At 57.3% G+C, this 22,004-nt stretch overlaps 1 protein-coding gene across 2 annotated transcripts; it reads right to left on the bottom strand.

Annotated features, from left to right (window-relative positions):
- Positions 1–725: 725 nt before the first annotated feature.
- On the bottom strand, positions 726–18,281 carry PITX2 (paired like homeodomain 2). Of its 2 annotated transcripts, XM_056116704.1 has the most exons (4): positions 18,013–18,281; positions 14,168–14,223; positions 3,695–3,900; positions 726–1,350 (listed from the first exon to the last, which is right to left on the bottom strand). In XM_056116704.1, exons 2-4 carry the CDS (start codon positions 14,211–14,213, stop codon positions 787–789), a joined length of 816 nt encoding a protein of 271 aa, XP_055972679.1. In that variant the 5' UTR covers positions 14,214–14,223; positions 18,013–18,281; the 3' UTR covers positions 726–786. The 2 variants fall into 2 exon arrangements, with proteins under 2 accessions (XP_055972679.1, XP_055972678.1); XM_056116703.1 differs by lacking the exons at positions 14,168–14,223; positions 18,013–18,281 and adding an exon at positions 4,594–5,064.
- Positions 18,282–22,004: the final 3,723 nt, after the last annotated feature.

Here is a 22,004-nt window from a genome sequence, read left to right as displayed (position 1 = left end):
GCAGAGAGAACTGGTTTGCTTAAGAGGCCGTGACTTAGCACCCGGGCCAGGCGACAGAAGAGCAGAAAGAATCCAGAACAGTCTGTATACAGTATATTTTTACTCCCATGAAATAAAACACATTTTTTCATATTTGCTGAAAAGTAAAACAATAATATTGTACGAAATGTTATACACAGGGTAGGTTGTACATAGTTTCAGAAACATTGCATCCACCAGAGAAACTATCCTAAAACTGATATTCACACGTTTTTTATAATAATATGTTAGAAACATACAGTGTGGCATTTAGTATATACATTCCTTTGCTCACAAGCGAAAAATCCTAATCGCTTCTGTATAACATGCTTTATTTTAAAGCCTAACCTTTAAAAACACTGTTGTGATATTACTAACAACTGCTTTTTATAAAATTAATTTGACATCTCGATATATATACATCCTTTCAGTCATTTTAATGTTAACAATGCTAAACTTAAAAAATAACAAGCTTATAGTAATGTTAAAATGTCATATCCAGTCAAACATTTGGCCGCGCGAGTCCTTTGCGACTGTTGGAAAGAGTTGAGTTGAAAGATGTCAGACGCGGAGGAGGTTCCTCTGAAATCCAAGGGGCGCTCTCATGAATTCAGTGGTTTCCTTTCCCGGGCCCCTTCTCCTTGTCCCCGGCCCAGGATCTTCTCGCCTCACTCCCAGTCTCTCAAGGGCAGCGCGGCCCGGCCTTGCGTGCTGTGCGTGCGTTGCGTCCGTTCCCCGGGCGCGCGGCGGCGGGCGCGGAGCCGCGGCTCACACGGGCCGGTCCACGGCGTACTGGCACGCGCTCAGGTTGGACGCCGGGTTCTGCACGCTGGCGTAGCCAAAGCTGGAGTGTTGCTTGGCTTTCAGTCTCAGGCTGGCCAGGCTCGAGTTACACGTGTCCCTGTAAACGTAGGGGGGCGTCGGCGGCGCATACGGACAGGCGGGTGTGGGCACAGCGGAGTTCAGCGTGGGGCTGCTCAGGTTGTTCAAGTTGTTCAGGCTGTTGAGGCTGGAGCCGGGGACACCCGTCACCGCCGAGGGCACCATGCTGGACGACATGCTCATGGACGAGATGGAGCTGGGCGGCGAGAACATGCCCTGGGACGACAGGGGGCTGACGTTCATGGAGTTGAAGAAGGGGAAGCTCTTGGTGGACAGGGACGCCGACGTGAGGCCCTTGGCCGCCCAGTTGTTGTACGAGTAACCCGGGTACATGTCGTCGTAGGGCTGCATGAGCCCGTTGAACTGTGGCCCGAAGCCGTTCTTGCACAGCTCTGCCTGCTGGTTGCGCTCCCGTTTTCTCCATTTGGCCCGGCGGTTCTTGAACCAGACCTGGGGAGGGGGGCGGGCAAGGGGGACGGGGATGGGGGGACGGGGGGGGGGGGGTGCAAACAGACGCCACGTACGAGATTAGCAAAAATCCTTGATCCCGGAAAGCCGCGGAGCCCACCCCACACCGACAATACACGCACAGAGACGTCTGTCCCGCTGACCCCATGGCCAGTGCCCCCATGCAGGCGCCCGCCAGGGAGAAGGGCCACATATCCCAGTCTGACACCTAGCGCCCTGCAGTGGGCTCAGCCCCGATAGGCCAAGGCCTTCCTTAGGGTCCCTAAACCACTAAAATGCAAAATAGACGCTGGGCGGTGGGCTCTCGGCGCCCAGCTCTTCCCAGGCCGCCATACAAACTCGCCTCCACTCCCAAGCCACAGGCTCAGCGGTGCAGACGCTACTGGGAGGGCTGGGAGGCCAGTGCTCTCCCTCGCTGCCACATTAGGCTCCTCCCTCCCTCTCTGGCCCGCAGAGGCAGCCCCCCCAGCACGCCCCCCACCGAGGACCCCCACGGACCCCCTTCCTCCCCTTCCTCCCCTAACAAAAACAGCCAAAGGAAAGCAAGCAGCAGGAAAAACAGCACAAGGCCAAAGCCCCTCACTCAACTCAACTCGTCCCATCGCGCCTAAACTCTAGGCGAGCAGGTCGCCTGCACCGGAGGGCTCCAGTCACACCAAGCCCACCCACTGCTGACCGCTGGCTGCCCAGTGGCCACCCTGGCTGGCCACTGCTGCCCGCCTTCCGTCCCCTGCCTGAGCCCCAGGGACCCCTTGGCCCCGCCATGGCCCCGCCACAACCCCGAGCTCAATCCACATCGCAGCCTGCTCAATCCACATCTCGGCCTACCACTCACCCCAGACAGAGGCGGCTTTGGCTTTTTGTGTATTGGAGCAAGCGGCCTGCCCTGGCTTCCAAGCCTCACCAGCGTTCTCAGCCCAGGCCGGCTGCCCGCCCCCTTGCTTTTCATTCTCCATGTCCTTTTTCTCCCCCTTCCTCTTGGCACTCATCTGCTATAAAAAGCGCCTGGCGGCCACCGGGACCCACCAGGAGCAGCGGGGACTAGGGCTGACGGCAGGGGACTGGGCAGCAAGGCCGGAGCAGAGCAGCGGGGAAGGGCTCCTGAGCACCCCCAGACCCCGTTGCTCCTTTCTACTTTCTATGGCTCCTCCGCATCTCCACCTCCCACCACCTAAACTTTGCCCAGGTGAGATGCATACGTGCGAGACCCGCTCCCCGAACACGCAGAAGAACACAGACGGACCTTGCGCCAGACCATGCGGCCCAGCGCGCACCAGCTCCAGCCACAGTTAAACTAAAACCTCCGCGCCTCCCGCCTCCCTCCGAGCCTACACAAATGCCACCCAAGCGAGGGTCCTCCTTCCCTCTCGGCTGGGAAAGGGAAGGTGTTTATGGTGGTGGTGGTGGTGGTATGTGTGTGTGTGTGTGTGGGGGGGGGGGGGTTTGATCTTGATTCTTTTCATCACTGTAGGTTATTTCGAGTTTTCAAACCCTGCTTTCTCTGCTCTGCCTTTCTGATCCAGAGCATTTATTTTATTTTTAAAGACACCAAACGCCTTGGATGAACCCTTCGGCATAGGTTTTGTGTTTCCCAGGATGTGGCACCTACTGGATGTTTAAGATTTAACTTTATTTATTATTATTACTACTATTATTATTTTTATTGCCAACCCATACAATTACGAATTTGCTGCAAAGGTAAGCCTTTTTAAAATTAATAAAACTAAGAGTTGGGAATAGGGGAGGAAGGAACCACCTCATGACATAAATAAAACCGGGAATCTTTTTCTCTTTTTTTCTAAAAGGATGAACAGCATAACTAAGTCGTGTATGAAAACTTTGATGGGGGTGGGGGGGCTCTTAAAGGTTGGAATGGAAGGGTATGGGAGCGACCAAAGCACCCCACAAACCCGGAGAGACCCGGGCGGGTAGAGAAAAGGCTGGGCCGGGCCTGGTGCGGAAGTTTTCAGGGAGGTCCAAGCCTTGCGTGTCTCTGGCGGGATTTCCTTGTTAAAGGCGCACAGGTTGGAGCCTGTCCTGAGCTCCTGGCCTGGGAGGGAGGTTACTGGCGCTTGCCTGGCGACTGCAAGTGGGAGCACAGGGCCCCATGCCGGGGCCGCCACCCGCCATGCGGCCCTGACTGGGGGGCGCGGGCTGGCGGCCTGAACCTCCAAGTGGGGAGCTGGAACCTCCCGAGACAGGGTGGGTGGTGGCCACCGGGAGTCCTGTGTCTCCCAAGGCGCCCACCCCACCCCACCGCGCACCCCACCCCCGCGTCCCTATGGCCGGCGGCCTCGCCGCTCCGCCCTCCCGGCGCAGTGCCTACCCGGACTCGGGCTTCCGTCAGGTTGGTCCACACGGCGATTTCTTCGCGCGTGGACATGTCCGGGTAGCGGTTCCGCTGGAAAGTGGCCTCCAGCTCCTGCAGCTGCTGGCTGGTGAAATGAGTTCGTTGCCGCCGCTGCCGCTTCTTCTTGGACGGGTCTTCGGCGCCCACGTCCTCATTCTTCCCCTGCTGGCTCTTTTCTTTCTCTGGAGAGGAAACACGGCCGGGGTCTCGATCAGCAGCGCCCACCTGCAGCCGGCGGGCTCCCCACCCGACCCCCGCCAAGCCCCCGAGGCCGCGGCCGGCCAGGCGGCTGCTGCAGGCGGTGGGGTGCGCGCCCCGCGCTCCCCTCCCTCCCCCACGCCCGCTGCGCGTTTTATTTACATGTTTATCTCCCCACCCGGCCGCGGCGCGTTCGTTTTTATAGCCTGGGCGTTGGGGGTATATTTAGCCGCCTCCGCGCAGACACAGGAGGCCTCCCGGGACACGCACACGCGCGCCTGGCACGGGCCCCCCCTAGCTCCGCGCTCCGAGCCCCGCGCCCCGCCGCGGGGGCAGCTCAGGTTTCCGCGCGCTCGCGGGCGGCTGGGCAAGCGGGACCCGGGGGTGCAGGCGAAGCCGCCGCCCTCTCGGGGAAGCGCTCCGGAGCCTCTCGGCCTCTGCCGAAGACTTTTCCCAGCCCGCCAAGCGGCCCCGGACCGCTGGAAGCCCAGCGGAGAACGGGGGGCAGAAGGGACCCCTGGGAGGGCGGGCAGCGGCCGGCATCTCTGCGCCCCTGCACACGGCCGGCCGGGGCCGCGAGAGGGGGCGCGGGGTCCCCAGCAGCCGGGTTCCGGAAGTCGTGCGGGGTCCCCGCAGGGCGACCCCTCGGAGGGCGACCGCCCGGGCAGGCGCCTTACCTGCGGCCTCGGGGCTGGAGGTGTCGGAGATGGTGTGCACCTCCAGCCGGTGCTTGGACGCGGCGTCCAGGGCGCGGGGCGGCCCGGGCGCCAGGACCGAGGCCATGGGCAGCGGCGGGGGGTGGTGACAGGCGGCCGACAGCTGGGTCCCGGCGGCGCGGTGCTCCGGGTGCAGCGGCCCTTTCATGCAGCTCATGGGCGAAGGCGCCCCCCGCGCCCCCGAGCCGAGCCCCCCGCGGCGGCGGCGCCGGCGCCGGCCCCGACGGTCAGCGGGCGCGCGGAGGCATGGGGACGCCCCCTTGCCAGGAGCACGGCCCCAGCCGGCCGCCCCCGCCGAGTGTCACGAGTTGACAGGGCCGGGCAGCTGCCCCCGGGAGCGGCCGGGCTCGCGCGCACACACCCCCCAGCTCCCGTGCCCCGGCCAGCGACGCGGCTACTCTGCGGCCCGGCGCGGCCCCGCTGCGCCAGCATCTTAAAGCCAGAGGCGGGCTTCCTGCCGCCGCCGCCGGCCCCGCCCCCGGCCCGCGACTGACGTGGCCGCGCGCCAATCGCTGCGCCCGCAGCCGCGCCGGGGGGCCGGCCCCGCGCGCGCCTATCAGCTGTGTGGGGCCGGGCCGGGACCCCGCCGCCGTGCCCACCCGCCGCCACACGCCGCGCGGTCGCGGGCACCGGCCGGCCCCGGGAGGCGGCGAGGGCAGCCGGAGGCAGACGCGGCGAAGGGAGCCGGAGGCAGAGGCTGCGGGGAGGTGGACGGCTGCAAGACTGCCCGGCGAAGGGACCCGCCAGGCACGCCCCCGCCTCCCCCAACACTTGGATTTTTTTGTGTGTCTCTACGTCCAGTCGAGAAGGTTTCCCCCCCTCCCCCCCCCCACCAGCAAGCAACATGCAAAGGCCAGAGCGGGAGTAAATGTAAAAACGCCCACAAATCACCCCTCCAATCTTTATAATTTCCAAACAGCCTGTCAAGTGAATGCTGCGCTAATCTGAAGAAGCTTTACTTTCATTGCCAAAAGAGACAAGAGCTCTGAAAAGGCCGGCTAATAAATTAGAAATCGAGAAGCAAATGGACCCGTCAAAAGAAAATTACCTTGACTTTAAACGAACAACTGTTTGGAGGTTCACTCTGGATTTATGCAAGAATAAAAAGTTGCCTCAGATCACGTTCTCTGTAATGCTTATTAGTCCCCAGACAGAAAACACACAATAGACGAGAAACCCTAACCCAGCATTTTCACAATGCTGAAAGCTTATCCATTCTACTTAACGTTGATTAAGACACATATCCTAGATCTTTCAAATTCCTTGTACACTGTATTAAGCTCTGCCTAACCCGAGAGAGCCACGCTTTAAATTCGACTCTCTTGTTTACTTTATTATCAATCAGATTCAAATCCATAAAGCCTGTATAATCAACAACCTTGAGCTAATTATATATAAAATATGCCTTAATGAATTTCCATACAATTAAGATTGTTGCCAATAACCAATTTCAAGGGTAATTTTGAAGTCATTTTCTTTTCCTAAGGAGTTCAAGGCTGTCTTGCGTGTTTGGGAGCTGGGGGCTAACAGAAAGGCCCCTGGTGTGGGGGTGGAGAGGCACAAACAAGCTCAGCAGAGAAAGCCAAGCCGGGTTCATCTCCAGCAAACAAAGAGAAGCACCTTTGGGGACATCCCAAATCTTTACCGCACAGTTTTCAGAGAACTTTTATTTCCAAAGAAATGGATAAAGGAATCCAAAGCCGAGAGCCTTCAAAACAAGATGTGAAGGTCCTTTTGTCCTCTGTCTTAGGTCAGCCCCAGAACAAGCAGCTAATCTCCCCTGGGTTTCTGCATTGGCGATTGCTTTATTGTGGAGTTAGCGTTATCGTCCCTGAATGTGTGTTTGTTTGACGTTACAGTCAATGATTTGCAACGCCGCATGAGGTCTCCTCAGAAAGTTCCCTCCTCGTCCTTGTTCACCAGATTGGGAAACTTACTCAGACTGGGGCAGAGAGGACACAGGAGACCACAGATATTTTTGTGATCTGGGTGTCTCTCATCTTTGCCCTGCTCCTCTGCCTCAGCTGGCCCGCAACTCGCCCCTCACCACACACCTGACAACAGTCACCAGAGGAATCGTTCTGTCTCTCCCTGGCAAGGGCGTCAAGGGGGAAATTTAGCAACGAACGGTGGCGGCAGAGGGGTTGGGGGAAACTTCATTCTAGGAAGCTTTAAATCAGCATTTCTAGTTTGAATCTTTTATTCAAACACACACACATACAAACACACACACACACACACACACACACACACACACACACACACCTGCTCCATGCGGAACAGATCCCGCGTGCCATGGCGGCCTATTCAGAGGCCCACACGTGTGCTCACTATGTCAGGTCCTGCGATTTCATCATTAAATTATACATATTACACCCGCTGTCTGTTGGTAAAGAAGGTTAAATTAATTTACATTCTGCTCATTATCTGGTGCTTAAATGACGCGCCTTATCCCTGAGATTTGGTCGAGAATCTCCTCCTCAGACCCCACCGCATTTCGCTGAAGACAGCGCTCTTACATTTGTAGTGCTTTTTAATCTGATAAGACTCTAATTTGCTTAAGTCTTTTAAATAAGGGTTTTAAATGTTTCTAGCCATTTTCTTATTGAATTTCCTCTAATTCCCCCCAGATCATAAAGTATATGTGTAAAGTAAATATTTCCTCCCGCCGCACCGCCAGCCGATGACCTGTAACTAAATCAATATGAGCCTAGCTCTTCGCTGCCCGATGGGTTACTAATCAGATTTCAGTTTCTTCTATTAAACCTCAACATAACCCTGAGCCCCACAGCACAGGACCCGAAAACTCGTCACTTCGTGCTGTCGAGAATGGGAGCTGGTTCGCATCGCTGCCCCACCTCAAACCTTTCTTCTTTGTGACTCAGGACCTGGGAGTTGCAATTTGGGGCAGAGGCCAGAGGTGTTTTCAGAACTCCTCTGGGGGAGCAGAGACAGATTCCAAATCCAGTTTTGTGTGGTACCCATGGAAATTTGGGTTTAGGCTCAGGGACTCCGCTCAACTTACAGAACTTTCATGGTGCAGATAAACATTTGAGTGACCCAAACCGGTATTGAGGGTGGGTGAAACCCCAAGGGCTAATGGCAGTTCCTCTATAGAGCCAAAGTGTAAGAGACGCTGGAAGGGGTGTTGATCGTGGTCATTAGGCTGCGCAAAAGCTTAAAAAGATCAGGAACCTTAGACTGTCAGCCACTGGAGCCAGATGAACGGAGACAATCGGAGAATCCTGGCTGAAGTCAAAGTATCATAAATGCACACAATATAATATATCCTCCTCCCCAGACTGAACAGCGGAGCTAGTGAGACCTTCCTTTGCACCTCCAGCTGCAGTCCAATTCTCTGCCTATCCCCTAACCACTCAGAGACTGGCCAAATCCTCAGAGACTGGCCGACACCCTCCCCAGACCAGCACTGAACCTACAGTTCACTCTACCAGGGGTAAAAATACCCAGGGAGAAGCCTCGATAGGGAAAAGCGAGCAAGCGAAGGAGTAGGAAATCCTTTTTTTGTGAAATGTATTGTAGGGGTATTCTAGACGTTTCATCTGCAAAAGTCTGCGCTGCGGGAAAAAGGCAGTGTAGATGCAGAAGGGCTTGAAAGTGAAAAAGAAATGTATTTTGTGGGTTCAGTATTACTGTAAACCCTCTCACTCTACTTTGACCAGTTCTTAAAGGTACCGTGACTTCAGCCTCAAATCGAGAAAACAAAAACCGGCATGGCCCAGTGAGAGCAGCCAGGGCAAGGCTAGTGTAGGTCCCACCATGCGCCAAGGACATGCCAGCCCCTCTGAGTTTCCGCAATGTTTGGTGGGGGTGGGCTGGGGCCCCTGCTGCTTCTTTCAGAGAAAGGCGGAGGGGGGGAGGAGGAGAAGGAGGAGGAGGAAGATGAGGAGGAGGAGGAGGAGGAGGAGGAGGAGGAGGTGGAGAAGGAGGAGGAGGAGGAGGAGAAGGAGGAGGAGGAGGAGGAGGAGGAGGAGGAGGAGGAGGAGGAGGAGGAGGAGGAGGAGGCGACACCCACCCGAGTCAGGGGTGCTTGGAGCTGGTCCTTGCCACCGATCACCAGCCTTAGAGTCTTACTTAATTTCACACTCATTAGTGTTAGTTGCACAAATCTCACCATGGCCTCAGTGCCACTGGCTGGGCGGCACCGCCAAACTCTGGGTCGAGGCAGCAACCTGGGTAGGGGCTGGGGGGCAAGGGAATCTATCCTCAAGGCTCACCTGGACAGTGGTGGCTGGGTGCTGCGTCTCCCTAAGCTGTCAAGTTGTTTGGGGAGAGGGAGAGGAGAGCGACTCCTGTTCCTCATGCCCCACAGCTCCAGGACAATACCCGCCTGGATTCAGCGGGAGCCACAGAGGTCAGTTGGAGACCTTGAACTCTGCCCACCAATGGTCATTTCTACTCTTTCCTCTGCACACAAACCGCAGCAGAGAAGGACCTCTTGGCTGTCCTCCCTGAGCCCGAAGCCAAAACCCCAGAAATTAGATGCTTTTGTGTGGCCGATTTCTCTCTCTCGCTTCCTCAGTGCTGGTCTGTGAGGAGGCTTGAGCCTCACTCACCTGCATCAGAGTCTACAGACATATGGAGAAGTTTTCACTCTCTGGGCTCTGCAGCGGGGTGCCCCAGTTTCTGTCATACATTCAATGCTCTGAGGTTTGGGGATGAATGAATGGCAGGGTGGGCTGATGAGAGCAACCCCCAGGCTGGTCAGGGAGGAGAAGAACTGGGGTGCCGAACAGAGGTGAGGGGGGTGCTGAAATGCGGTATATTTCATATTTTATATTTGCATGCCAGCATCACAGGTTTATTGGGTTGCTCATTTAAGCCTAGAATACAGCTACTTGGTGGAAAAGTGAAATGAAAGAGAGGGAATGGTATTGTGTGTTGGAGGTAAGGGAGAGAGAGTGAGGGAGAGAGAGAAGAGGGATATGGGATGTGATAAATATCAATATTTAGATTCATATGTAAGGAATGACTGAAGTCTCTTCTCTCTCTCTCTCTCTCTCTCTCTCTCTCTCTCTCTCTCTCTCACACACACACACACACTCACTCACTCACTCCCTGGAGTCTGTCTCTAGTTCCAGTTTATGTCCAGCTTCCTCCTCTACTTCTCTTTCTCTCCTTTCTTTCTGTTTTCTCTCTCCCAGACATGCTGGTAGCTAACATTCAGCATTAGTTGTCATGGTGACCATAAATCACATAAATCCAAAAATACCCACCTATAATCTGAGATGAAGCTTTTATTTCCCTAGTGAAATAATATTTTAAAAGCTGTCAGCTGACAAAAAAAATAAAAAGAAGAAGAACCCACCTCATTGTAGTAACCCAAGTAATATATTACTTCTAAAGGTTTAAATTAAAATGTCAGTCCACTGAAAACAGCCCGGGAGGGGCGCTGTGCAAGTAGATTGTTACCCGCTGGTTGTCTCACCAGCCCTGACCGCTTCTTAGCACTTCACAGAGGGTTAATTGTGTCCCTGCCTGCGGCTGCCCCCTGCGAGTTACTGTAGCATTTGGGGGGTGTCGCTGTCCTTTATCAATCAACCCCCTCCACCCCAAGCAACGACGGGTGCGTTGTGGAGGGAGGCAGAGGCGCTGGTCCGACCCATCGTGGGCCCGGGTGCGGGGAGGCCAGCGAGCGCCAGCGGCCAGGTGCGGGGGCCCAGCGGGGACAGGTGGTTGGCGCCGTGTGCTGGGGCGAGGAAACTTTCCCTTTTGGAGATGCTGGTGGGGAGGGGGCGCCTTTTGTCTCCTACCTCGGCTTGTTGTCTTTTGCCTATCTTTGGATTACAGGGTATTCGCCTAGATGAAGAGCCATTAATTACCCATTCAGTCAATATTAGGAAGACGACAAAGCTTTTTACATAGGATTAAGAAGACATCAGATTGTTCCATTAGTATATTCCTGCTCACGAATAAGCTTTCGTTATACATTTCCTTTTCCCCCGAGCCGCTCTTACAGCGGCTGCATATATTAAGCCGAGCGGCGCGGAAGCAACCCGCCAGCCAGCCTTTGCCCAACTCGAGGCCCGCGCGCCCGCACCCCGGATCCGCGGGGACCGGCTCCTTCCAGCACGGGTACGGCGGCTTCCCCTGGTGGAAGGAAGAGGCGACAGAAAAGGGACCGAACTGGCAGGGGGCCGGGGGCGAGGCGAGGAGGGGTGATAAATGGGAACGCTATCGGGAGTGCGGTTCGGCTACAGGCTCTAGCCTTGAGCCCCCCCCCCCCCCCCCGTTTCCGTTTTGTTGGTGACGGTCGGAACCCTCTGAATGTCGGAGTCGCTCCTTAAAGGTCAAGGGAAATTTGGACCCGAGCACCCCACGCGCGGTGTGCAATGGACAAACATTTGCTGATGTGATGAATGGGTGGTCAGTGACTCCCCTCTGCCCCCACCCCGCAGACACCCAGGCAAGGCTGCGCTGCAGACAAGGGGTCAAGCAGCGCGCAGGTGGGTGGGGGCACACCGTGGGTCTCTGGGTTGTCTCTCCCCAAAGGAATTCTGCAGGCACGGGACACTTGGGTCGGCCCAGCCCCACCACCTCGTCAGAACTATAAACCCAGCCAGCTCGTGGTGACTCCGAGGAGGCCGGAGGAGAGGGCCATTTGCTTGCTTGCGGGGGTGGTGTGGCCGGGGCACCTACGTTCACAGGGTGGTCCAATCACAAGCCAGCGTCCCACTTAAAGGGTCCTTTCCAGGAAAGGATCAGACACCCCCTTTCTGCTGGTCAAAGGCAATGTTTGAGTTTCAAGGAACAAGTCCCTTTCATGATACCCAAACACGAAACCAGAATTTCTGATGAGGGAACTGGGGATGGACATTCTCAGGCAGCCTCTGACCTTTGAAACTGCTCGGCTTGCCCACTCTCCGCTGGCCATGCCCAGTTTGTCCTTCAAGCAGGCCTCCTAGCTTTCACGGGTCTTCAGCCCACGCGGGGTTCCAGCCAGCCTGTGCGTGTTCCGAGGGACTCTTGAGCTCCACGGGGACGCCCTGGCCTCCCGGACGGACCCAGGGGCAGCCAGACACTGAATCTCCCAGTCGGAAAACCGCAGGTTAGCAGCATTTTCTTATTTAAATGCCAAGTAAAAGACTATTTTAGCGTAAAGGAGGAAACTCTCTCATCAAAGCAGGCCGTGACCAAGAGCTTGCACACTCCCTGCCACCTTTATTCGCGCCTGCTCCCGACTGGCTCTGCCTGCTCATTGAGGGGCGCTTTTGGTCCTCCAGATCTCCAGCAGCCCCTAAATTCAAGACCCTGAGCAGGCCTTCCTCTCCCAGGCCTCTTAACTGAACCACAGGAAATGTATTAGCCCAGCCAAGTGGCCTTTCTGTCGGGAAAGGGAACCAAGTAACCATCCGCGGTGTGGGACAAGCTTTTCCCGGGCGCAGAGAACCAAAGGCCTGCAAGGCCCAGTTCCTCTGCGACTTTTTAATTTATTTGCTAATTACCCCAAGGAGGCAAAAAGCCCAGGAGGCCTCCACTGTGTCCCAGACTGGAGGGGGAAGGGGCTTAGCTTCTGCTCACCTAGGTCCCCCACCCCCACCCCTGCCCAGCCTCCTGCTCTCGCCTGGAGACCACCTGTCGTGGTCGCTCCTGGGGTCAAGGCAGTGGGGCTGGGGACGGGGAATAGGGATGGAGCTGGAGGATGCACCCTCCCAGCAGACCTGCCCCAGCGCAACGCCCCCGGGAGAGCCTCTCCTGGGCCGGGCCTGAGCTCGCCAGGAGTCCGCACAAAGCCTGCCCCCCACCCCCCACCCCTGAAATCCGCGGTTCTTGATTTTTAACCCTATCCCAAACATACTTCGGTCTAATAATTTATTTTTACAACCGATTATCAAACAGTCGAAGAATTTAACACAATCTTAATGACTGAAATCGCCCGGCGTTATCTCCGCAAGGGCTCCGTTTAACCCCCAGGGGTTAATCCCGGACAAGTGAGCGTTTAACCGGCCCCCGCACGACGACCCGCGGGGCCAAGCGGGGCCGGTGCGCGGGGGAGCGCAGGACGCCGGCCGTGTCCGCTAAAGTCGCTTTTCTCCCCGGCGCGCTGGCCAGGCTGCGCGCGCGGGGCCTTCGTGGGTTTCTTCTTAGCAATATGCTTTATTTGGCGAAGGTCCCAATCTGCACCACTGCGTGTGTACTCTCCTTTAATCCGCAAAGGAGAGGGGGTTTGGAGACCAGGGCTGGAGTCCGAACTCGCCTGGCTCTATCAAAGGTCAACCATATCAAAGGCAGCCCACTAACCATGGGGCCGAGGACGGTGCCACAATAAACGTGCGCGTCTCCCCTTGCATCCCTAAGGCAAGGGGGTCCCTCCTCTGTAATTCCTCACACACGCCTGCTTCTCAAGCGCGCCGTGGCTTGCAAACGCTGTAAGATTCTGAGCAGCGTCGCCCCTTGCTTCTTCCAGGGTGAAAACTTGCCCATCAGACCACGGCGCCACCCCAAACCCTACGTCCCGCATACCCACACAACAGGTAGGTTCGCTGGGGGCCGGGGAGGGGGGGGCGTGGGGTCGGAGCGCGGGGGGGGGGGGGGGGTGCGCAGGGCCTTAGGCCCGCTGCCACTGCTCTCCAAAACGCGTCGTCTAAGTCTATCCTCGCCTGGCTGAGGGGGCGACCCTGGTGGAGACACCTCAACCAAGGAGCAGTGGAACCCGCCTCCCGTGGCCAGTCCCGCACCCACCCCCCCGGGGCGGGGCCCGCGCTCGGCCGTGGCACCCGGGAGCGCAGTGGGACGCGGCGAGCGACAGAGGTCGCTGTTGGACCACTTTTGCCTGCCGGCTGGCTATGCACCGCGAGAAGGCCACACGGGGAGCGCGCGGGCGGGCTGGACGGCGCGGGAGGGAGAGGTGGCAGGGTTCGGGCAGTCCAGCCGGGCGGGGTGGGGGGCGGCAAGGAGCGAGTGTTTCTGCCGCGATTGCTCGCTCTCCGCGCCCCCGGCAGAGGCCAAAGCCTCTTAAGTTCGGGGTGCGGGCGGGTGGCGGGGTCCTGAGGCCCGAGGGGGTGTCAGGCGCGCGGCCTGCAGTTCGCCGCCCGCCTTCGCCGTGGCCCCGGGATGCTGCCGGGGGCAGCGCGCGCCGCTATCAGGAGCGAGTCTGCGAACGTTTCGGTTCCCGAGGCCTGGCAGCAGGGCTATCCCGACTGCAGGCTGCACGCCAGGGCCGCGCGCCTGCCCCTAAGTGCGGGGTACAAGGCGCCCGCACGGGCGGCGGAGAACAACCGAGGGAGGAGGCAGGATGGAGAAAAAAAAGGGACAAAGAGCCAGGAACCGGTGAGCGCGCGCCGGGGGCGCTCCGTCTCCCGCGGCACCCGCACCTCCATAGCTGCCGGCGGCTGCAGCCTTGCAGGAGCAAGCCGGGGAGTCCCCGGCGCGGCGCTCCTGACCCGCACCCCGGGGCCCCCATAGCGCCCCCACGAAAAGAGAGGCGGCCGCTGACCTGGTTCTGATTTCCTTCAGGCCCAGGCAGGCCCTCTGGCCACCCTCGCCCGTCGGGTGACCCAAGCCTGAATCTTACCTAGTTGCACACACGCCGACACGAGTTTGCGGCAGTTGGTCTCCATGCCCCGTTATCTGCAAAACAGAACACAAGGCAGGCGTGAGCAGCAGCGGCGGTGGGCCTGCGCCCTGGAGGGGGCGGACCGCGTCCAAGGCCCATCAGGCGCCAGCTCCGGGGTGGCCTCCAGACTAGCCTCTAGGGTGCTGCCAGCCCCAGACTCCCCTTGCCCCGGCCCTCATTATGTTTACCTAGGAAGGGGGCTCCTCTCCAGGGCTGCAGCGTTGGGGCGGGCTGCGGGGCGCTGGGCCCAGAGAGCCGGGTGTTCGGGGCATAGGGACTGCGCTGCTCGCCGGGGTCTCTGTGGCAGCGGTTAGGGGGCAGCCTTAGCACGCGGGCTGGGGGACCAGGAGGTGTGAGGAGAGGACTCTGCCGAGGGGAGCTGCGCTGGTCCTGAGCAAACACGGGTGGGCTGTCCAGGCGACCCGCCGTGACGCTCCCGCGAGCACTTGCCCCGGTTTTCAGTAATTCTGAGCCGAGCAGGGCTCTGCGGCCTGGGCTGCTCCAGGAGCGAGCCGGCTTCGGGGCCTCTCATCCATCAGGAGCCACTTTTCCATATTTAGCCACACTTTCCCCCTGGAGAGCTTCGCCTGGGCCATTTATTTACCCTAAAGTATGATTTAAGATCGCAGGCGAGGGAAACGGGGCGGCCCGAGGGAGCCCGAGGAGGTCCAGGGTTCTCCTGCGTTCCCCGCACGGAGAAACATTGCTGCTCCCCCACAGCCCCTTCGCCTCCCCAGGAAACCATTTTCTCCCCTTTCCCGATTTTCCAAGCGTAAGGCGGCGAGTCAAGCGCTTTAAGGCGCGCTCCCTTCTCGGCCACAGGCAAGCCTGGGAGACGGGCTCAGCCCGGGTGCAGGGGTGCGGTGGAGGGGGGCAAGAGCAGCGGCTGCTTTAAAGGCAGAAGAAATTAAAGATGGTTCCACGGCTCACAGACGGGTACGCGGGCGCCGGGGGACGCCCCCCACCTTCCCAGAGGCCCTGGGCTGGGGGTCGGGGCGCGCATGGGGGGGGGGCGGGGGGCGCAGGCCGTAGCGGAGTTGTAGATCTAGATCGGGGGAGGCTGGGTCCCGACTCCTCGGCCTCTTTTCCAGGGAGGCGGGGGGGGGGGGGGGCTTCTAGTCAAGGTCGTTGCCCAGAGATGGGATTGTCCTGCTTGGAGATTTGGGGGATCCCCCAGAGTGGGACCTGCCAGGCGGTCCCCCAATCTCCATCCGCCAGCGGGGACGCGAGGCGGGGGGTGGGTGGTGGGGGGGCTTTGCGGGTCCTTGCGGCCCGGGACCCAGGAGTAGCAGTTTGGCGGCTCCAGATTTAGTGATTCTGCAGTAAAATCACAGGATTAGTCCCTGATTGAGATGTCTGTTCGTGAGATATTACAAAATTCATTATCACAGCTTTCTACTAACTCGATATGAAGTAACACAGATGGGATTTTATTAGTCCAGACTTCAAATGTTTACTTATGATAATTTCGGGGGAAATTTGCATGTCATCATCATTTCGATAATCTTTTCTTCTCTTTTGCCTTTTTTCCCCCCCTCCGCATCGGAACTGGCTGCATTATTAGCCGACAGCCAGAGAGCCTTGCAGATGGCAACTGCACAGTTTTTCATTTTTTTATTTAAAAATAAAGAATAAAATATCCCCCTAAAAGAGATGGGTTGCTCAGTGTCTAAAGTCAGTCAATTATTACTCAGTGCCCTCCAGCTGACCACCAAACAAAGCGCTACAAAACAAATCTTGGAGAACTCTAAGGACGGAAAAGAAGGTCAAGGCGTGTTCCAGAGCTCCCTCCTGCGTCCTTGGGACACGGGGATTTACCCTGCCGTCAAAATGAGCCCTGGGATCTGCCCGGTGATTATTATTTTGCTTCTTAGAATGACCAGGCCTAGTAGATGAACTGAGCCAAAAGGAAGGGGGAGAATAAATTTTTTTTTCCAAAAAAGAGACTCCCGCTCTCCCACCCCTGCCTCCTGATCCTGAAACTTGCCTTGTCAAGACAAGTCTTCTCAAAGGGATTTGCCTGCCCGATTGAGGGCCTGGTTTCCAGGGCTAATCTCACAAATCAAGATGCACACCTTCTCCGAATGGGAAGTTCTCAGCCCCCCCTCCAAAGTTCATGTCCTGCTTGAAATGTTTATGCGAGGCAAATCTTTGCTGGGCCAACTAGAGTTTTCTATTGCAAGTAAGTCGGAAAGCACGACAGCAGCTCACTGGAGCACATGGAGCGAATGGCCAAGGCAGGCAAGGCAAACCCTGAGAATTAAAACAACTTCACCTTCAAATCACTCCTGATGATTGCCGTATATGTAGCTTTAACTCATTCCAAATCCTTTCACGCACCCCCCACCCATTTCGTGTCGTTACCCTATAACAAAATCTCCAGTGGAAAGTTTAAAAATAAACAGCCCCAGAACATATGTTTTAAATGAACTAAATTGGCGAGATTAGCCAGTAAATTAATTTGCAGTAGGTAATCATTTAAGGAAATTAAAATACTGCTTAACCCAGTTCTGTATTTTGCCATGTTGAAGCCTTCTTTTAAACCAATTAATATTGATGCTTTAGGAATGCTTGAAGACAAACATGCTTTACTTAAGGAACAAAAAGCACGTGAATAATTTAAGTCTAGCTTTGCTGAGCAAAGTAAAACCTCCCATAAATGTCGAGCTACTTAATTTTTAGGGAAAGTTTGACTATTAAAACCTTGGAGGCTTATATGACATCATTTACAATAATCAATGTGTTTAGATTAAGTGCCTTGTTTCCTTCACATAAATTATATTCGAATTTTAGGCGGACTATCTTTAGGACGATATTCAGCGCATCTTTAATTCTTATTAATGGCCTAAAAGAATGCAAGCGAATCTCTATAAATCGGATGAATTTTTTTATAAAAATATATTTTAGGATGATTGATTTATTTGAATTCGTAAACTTAGTTTTTTTCAATTTACTTAGCTCTAATACTTTCCCGAGTAATAAATACACACCCGCGCGCATACGCGCGCGCACACACACACACACACACACACACACACAAAAAGCTAGTAGAAATCCAAGTACCCAAAGAGTCCGTTCACAGGAAAAAGAAAATGATTTAAAATTGGGATCCAAAAGAGGGCCTCCTTTGAGCCAGAATCCGGGTCTATTTTCTCATCAACCCCATCTCTGCCCCGCCGGTACCCTTTGAAAAGGGAGCTCTAAAGCGCCAGACTGGGGCTGACCGGGGATCCATTTAAAGGATTTAGACGCCAGAGTCATTGTGTGAGTTTGGCATCCAGGCCCGGCTCGCAGGTAATTCGCTGGGGCCCGCGAGGTCGGGGACTGTCTTTTCCGATCGCTAACAATGGGGACGGGGGCTAACCTTCCAGCCGCCCAAACTCCGTGCGGGGGCCCTTGTTCCCGAGAAAGCCATGACCACTCGGCCCCGCGCATTTGTCCCTGCAGGATTGGCACCGACTTTCGAGGGCAGCCACCCTCCGCGCATTTGTCCCTGCAGGATTGGCACCGACTTTCGAGGGCAGCCACCCTCCGGGGCCTCGCGTCCCTCCCAACTTCAGCACCCCGGACTCGAAGTTGGAGCGTCCGAGCACCGGGAGACCGGCGGGTACCCGCCTTTGCGCGCGGCACGCCGGCCAAGTGCGTTCCCTTCCTCCGTGGGGGCGGCGGGGAGAGCAGGCCCCATTCCCGACCGGCCGCCGAGCCCCTCAACCCTCCCGCGCCGGCAGATCCTCCAAAGTGGAACAAATCTGCAAAGTCGCCCGATGTCACGGCCCCGCTGGAGCGCCGGGGCCTGCACTTACCAGCGGCCGCGAGCTGCCTGCGTCCGTCCCAGCAGCGCTTCCCGAGGTGCCGGAGCGGCGCGGCCGAGCGCCCCGAGAAGCCCGCCCGGGGACGGCGGCGCCGGGTGCCCGGGGAGGCCAAGGTCCGGGGGAGTCCACGGGCGAGTGCGCGGCGGCCGCGGCGAGCGAGCCGTCACTGGCGCTTCTTTTCCGCTCCTCTCCAGCTCTCTGGCCAGCCCTCGCCCTCTCCCTCTCCCTCTCTCCCCTCCCTCGCTCTCATCCCTCTCTCTTGCCTCCGCTCCGACGCCGTGTGGGGAGTGACGTGACGTCAGCAGAGATTCCACCAAACTCCAGTGCACAGTGGCCGGCGGGCCGGCGGCCGAGCCCGGCTGCGCGGCGCGCGATCCAGGAGCGAGCGCAACTCCCGGGGAGCGCGCAGGGGCGCGGGGGAGCGAGGCAGGGGCGGGAGGTGGGGGGCAGGGGGCGGGGAGGAGAACGGGGAGTGAGAGAAAGACTTAGAAGGGGGGGGGGGGAGACTGAGCGCGCCCGCGACAGACGACGAGGAGGAGAGGGAGCCGGGCTGGGCGCTTAGACAGGGAGGCGGCCCCGAGCTGCAGGCGCACGGCCGCCCACGGTGCCGACGAGGTCGAGCCGGGAGGCTGGGATGCAGGAGCAGCAAAAGGCATCCGCGCCAGAGCGGGAGCGCGAATAAACCAGACGGGGGAGGGCCGCGTGGGGCCCGAGGCCGGGAGCACTCCTGGGGAGCAGACCGGGACAGGGGCTCCCGAGCTGGAACAAAGGAATGCTTGGATTATTTTTTGGGGGGTGTTGCCAGGCGTGAAATGAGTGTCCGCACGTGAGCTGCCAGGCCTGTAGGTCACAGAAAGGAGGGGTGCTGGAGGAGAGGGGACACCAGAGGTCTGCACAGACAGAGAGCTCGGGTGGGTGGGTACGGGGTGGGGGGGGGTTAGACTTACAAATCTAGAAAAGTGGGCTGAATGGCAGGGATGAGGGGAGAGAGGAAGAGGGTCTGCAGGCAGGAGCCGGCGACCCCGCCGGAGCAGGCCGCCCGGCCTTAGGCCCAGCGGCTCTGTCCGGACCAGGCGCTGGAGGTCAAGCGCGTGCAGCCCCAGGGGGTCTGCACGCAGGTGGCCACGCCAGGCCGCTGGGCGGTGGACACCCAAGGGGTCGCGCTGCTCAGGACCCGGGGCGCTCGGCAGCTTCTAGAATTTCCTCCGCTGTACCTACCCTCAACGAGTTCACCCCGGGTCATGGCTATCTCATTTTTTAAAATGACGAGGTTAAGGTTCCCGGCGAGCGCGGCATTGGATTGCAGCGGCGGGTGGAGGGGGCGGCGGAGGAAGCGACCCCCTCAGTGCACGCAGGCACTGCCGCGGGTGACGGGAGAGAGGGGGTCCTGCTCCTCCGAAAAGAGCGCCCTACTTCTGATAGCCCGGCTCCACTTCTGCAAGGGTGTGTTGTTTGGGTAGCGGGTTGGATATTTAGGGGCTCGCTCTGCCTTTGGGTGGGGGCCCCCGACAATCGCATCGCCTGGAGGACCAAGTTGTCTATCTCCAGAATGGTCCTTAAAGGTCTGATTTTTTTTTTAATGTTATTTTACTTTATTCTTAAGCAAAGTGTGGAAAAGCAGCCTTGGAGCCTTGGCCCTGGGTTCGTGCTCCCTCCCTCCCCCCCCCCCCCCCCAGTTGGAAAATCAGGGCCCTTTAGTTCTCAGAAGCAGTTCCAGCTCCTTGTAAAGCTGGTTTCACCTCCTGAATTGGTACCCGCAGTTGCTGGCATGGTGCGGAGGCGGCGCGCCGGCCTGGGCCGCATAAGCCCGCAGGTCCCCGCCGAGGTGCCAGGCCGCCTGCGTCCGCGACTGCCTGCAACATGTGTTTTCTTGAATTACTCCGTGTTTTGAATTCATTTGCGTTAGCAGTAAAAACAGGCAAACAAACTTGCTCAATTTGTTTTGAGTGCTAAATCCCTTCACTTTGAAATAGCTAACAGTCGACAGATGGACTCGTTTTCTGGAAAGGATTCAGCCTCCCCAGCCACGAGGAGAACCTGACGAGAGAGCTGCATTAAAAATAATAACAATAAAATAATAAAAGTCATTTCTGGCTCCCCCCCCCACCCTAACATCCGTGAAAACGCAGAACTTTCTTTGCGCCCAGTAAGTGGAAAGCCAAGCTCAGTTTCATTTAAGGGGATCGGAATAAGGGGAGAAGCGTCCACGTGCTGTTTTTGTTTATATTTTCCTTCCGTTTCGGAGAATTTTAATTTCTGGTTTCTGAAAAGCTTGTTGAGGCAAGAAAATCGAATTTCTTCACCGAGCCCCCACAAGTGCAGGGGGGAGGGAAAAAAAAACCAACAACCAAAGAACCACCAGTATCCCAGCAAATCGGGTCCCTGAGAGGTATTGTCGCCGGGTCGCCAACGGGGGTGTTGCTCAGTCGCCACCCTCCTGAGTCCTGCTGCAGGTCCCCCACCCCCCTGCACTTTCCCCTCCTCCCTTTCATTTTATAGAGATTAAGAGCAGCTCCCAGCAGGCCGGCCGCGCCTTCATCTGCGGGAGAGGATGGAGGGCTCGCGGCGAGCACATGAGAAACGGGCAGATTCCAGGCGCGCCGAGAGGGACAGAGGGCCCCCCGCGCTCGCTGGTCGCGCCCCCCCGCGCGCGGGGCAGTCCCCCACACTCCCAGGATGATGCCCAGGGCTGGCAAACCACGGCTGGGCTGAGAGGGGGGCTGGAGCTCACATCTCCCCAGCTCCCCTCCCCCCCTTCTGTCTGGAGTCTCGCCTGCCCGGCGCTGGTGAAAGCCCCCGTCCCCGGGCCCCGAACGCCGCAGACGCGGCGGGGCAGCTTTGGGGTCCGCGCCGCCGCCCTGCGCAGCGCCCCGTGCAGCTGAAGTGAGCAGCTGGTGGGAAATGCAAATGGCTCCTGGAGAAAGGGAAGATACAGAATGATTCTCATTCCCTCCTCGAGTGTGTGGAAGGAGCTGGACATACGTTTCACGCTCCTAATCCTTCTTTTACATTTTTAGTCATACTCCTATTAAACAACTAATTAATGCCCAGAACCACCGGGGAATACATTAGGCGTGAGGCGGGGGGGGGGGGGATTTTGGGGGGGAAGGCAGGGTGCTGGGGAGGGGGGCTGCAGACGCCGCCCAGCTGGGTTGAAAACGTGGATTTCAGCTTTTTGGTTTCGTTAGTTTTTTTTTTTTCGCCCCCATCCCCTTCCCTCCTCAGAGCAGAACTGGCCAGAGTGGGCCGTGGCCAGTGCATCTCGATTCCCGTGACTTCAAATCAGAAGAGGGTGGAGGGGAGCGTCTCAGCCCAGCAAGCCATTCCCCGACCCTGCAGATGTAAACAAGATTGGAGCATCAAAGGTAGCCAGCAGCTCCTTTAAGGGCCAGATTGCCTGGCCGGAGTCTGGGGGCTGCAGAGACAGTGACCTTAGATATCTGTGAATTTCAAGGATGTTACACTTCGACGTAAACAACCCCGCCGCCCACCTCGGGTAATCCCTGGGTGAGACCCGGCTGGTGCTGGAATATCTTCAAATTTCCACCCACCCTCTCCCCGGAAGTATACATCCTTTTGACTTTTCCAGAAATTTGATTTCGGTCTGAAGATAATAACCTGCCCGCTGAGAGGTTCCTTCGGCTTCCCCCCACGCCACCCGCGTTCCCTGATTTAATAGGTGTGGGACACATGATATAAAACAGAGACCCCCACCCCCAAATTAGTATAGGAAGAGTGGTACAGACTGAATCCAGCGAGAGTTTTAAATGAAGAATCTTTAGGAATATCCTAGTTTCCCCCGCCAAGATTTTGAAGCCAGGGCTGCTAGAGCTGTTAGAATAAGAATCAAATGAAGTTCAGACAGGGAACCCATCTCCTCACACCGCCCCCCCTTTTTTCTGACATCAAAAAAAGGGGAGCAGATCGAAGACAAATGTGGGGTGACCTCTTCCAACTAACTTTCACCTGAGAGTGAATTCGGG

Source organism: Sorex fumeus, unplaced genomic scaffold (assembly GCF_029834395.1).
Source record: "Sorex fumeus unplaced genomic scaffold, SorFum_2.1 ptg000033l, whole genome shotgun sequence".
NCBI lineage: Eukaryota > Metazoa > Chordata > Mammalia > Eulipotyphla > Soricidae > Sorex > Sorex fumeus.
Note: the sequence above shows the minus strand (reverse complement) of the source record. Positions and strands in the feature narration are given on the sequence as shown.

Coding starts and splice junctions, on each gene's coding strand:
- PITX2 (XM_056116703.1), bottom strand. CDS start 4,789: ATGAGCTGCATGAAAGGGCCGCTGCACCCGGAGCACCGCGCCGCCGGG. Junction 3,901..4,593: donor CTCCAGCCCCGAGGCCGCAG/GTAAGGCGCCTG, acceptor TTTCCTCTCCAG/AGAAAGAAAAGAGCCAGCAG. Junction 1,351..3,694: donor TGACGGAAGCCCGAGTCCGG/GTAGGCACTGCG, acceptor CCCCCTCCCCAG/GTCTGGTTCAAGAACCGCCG.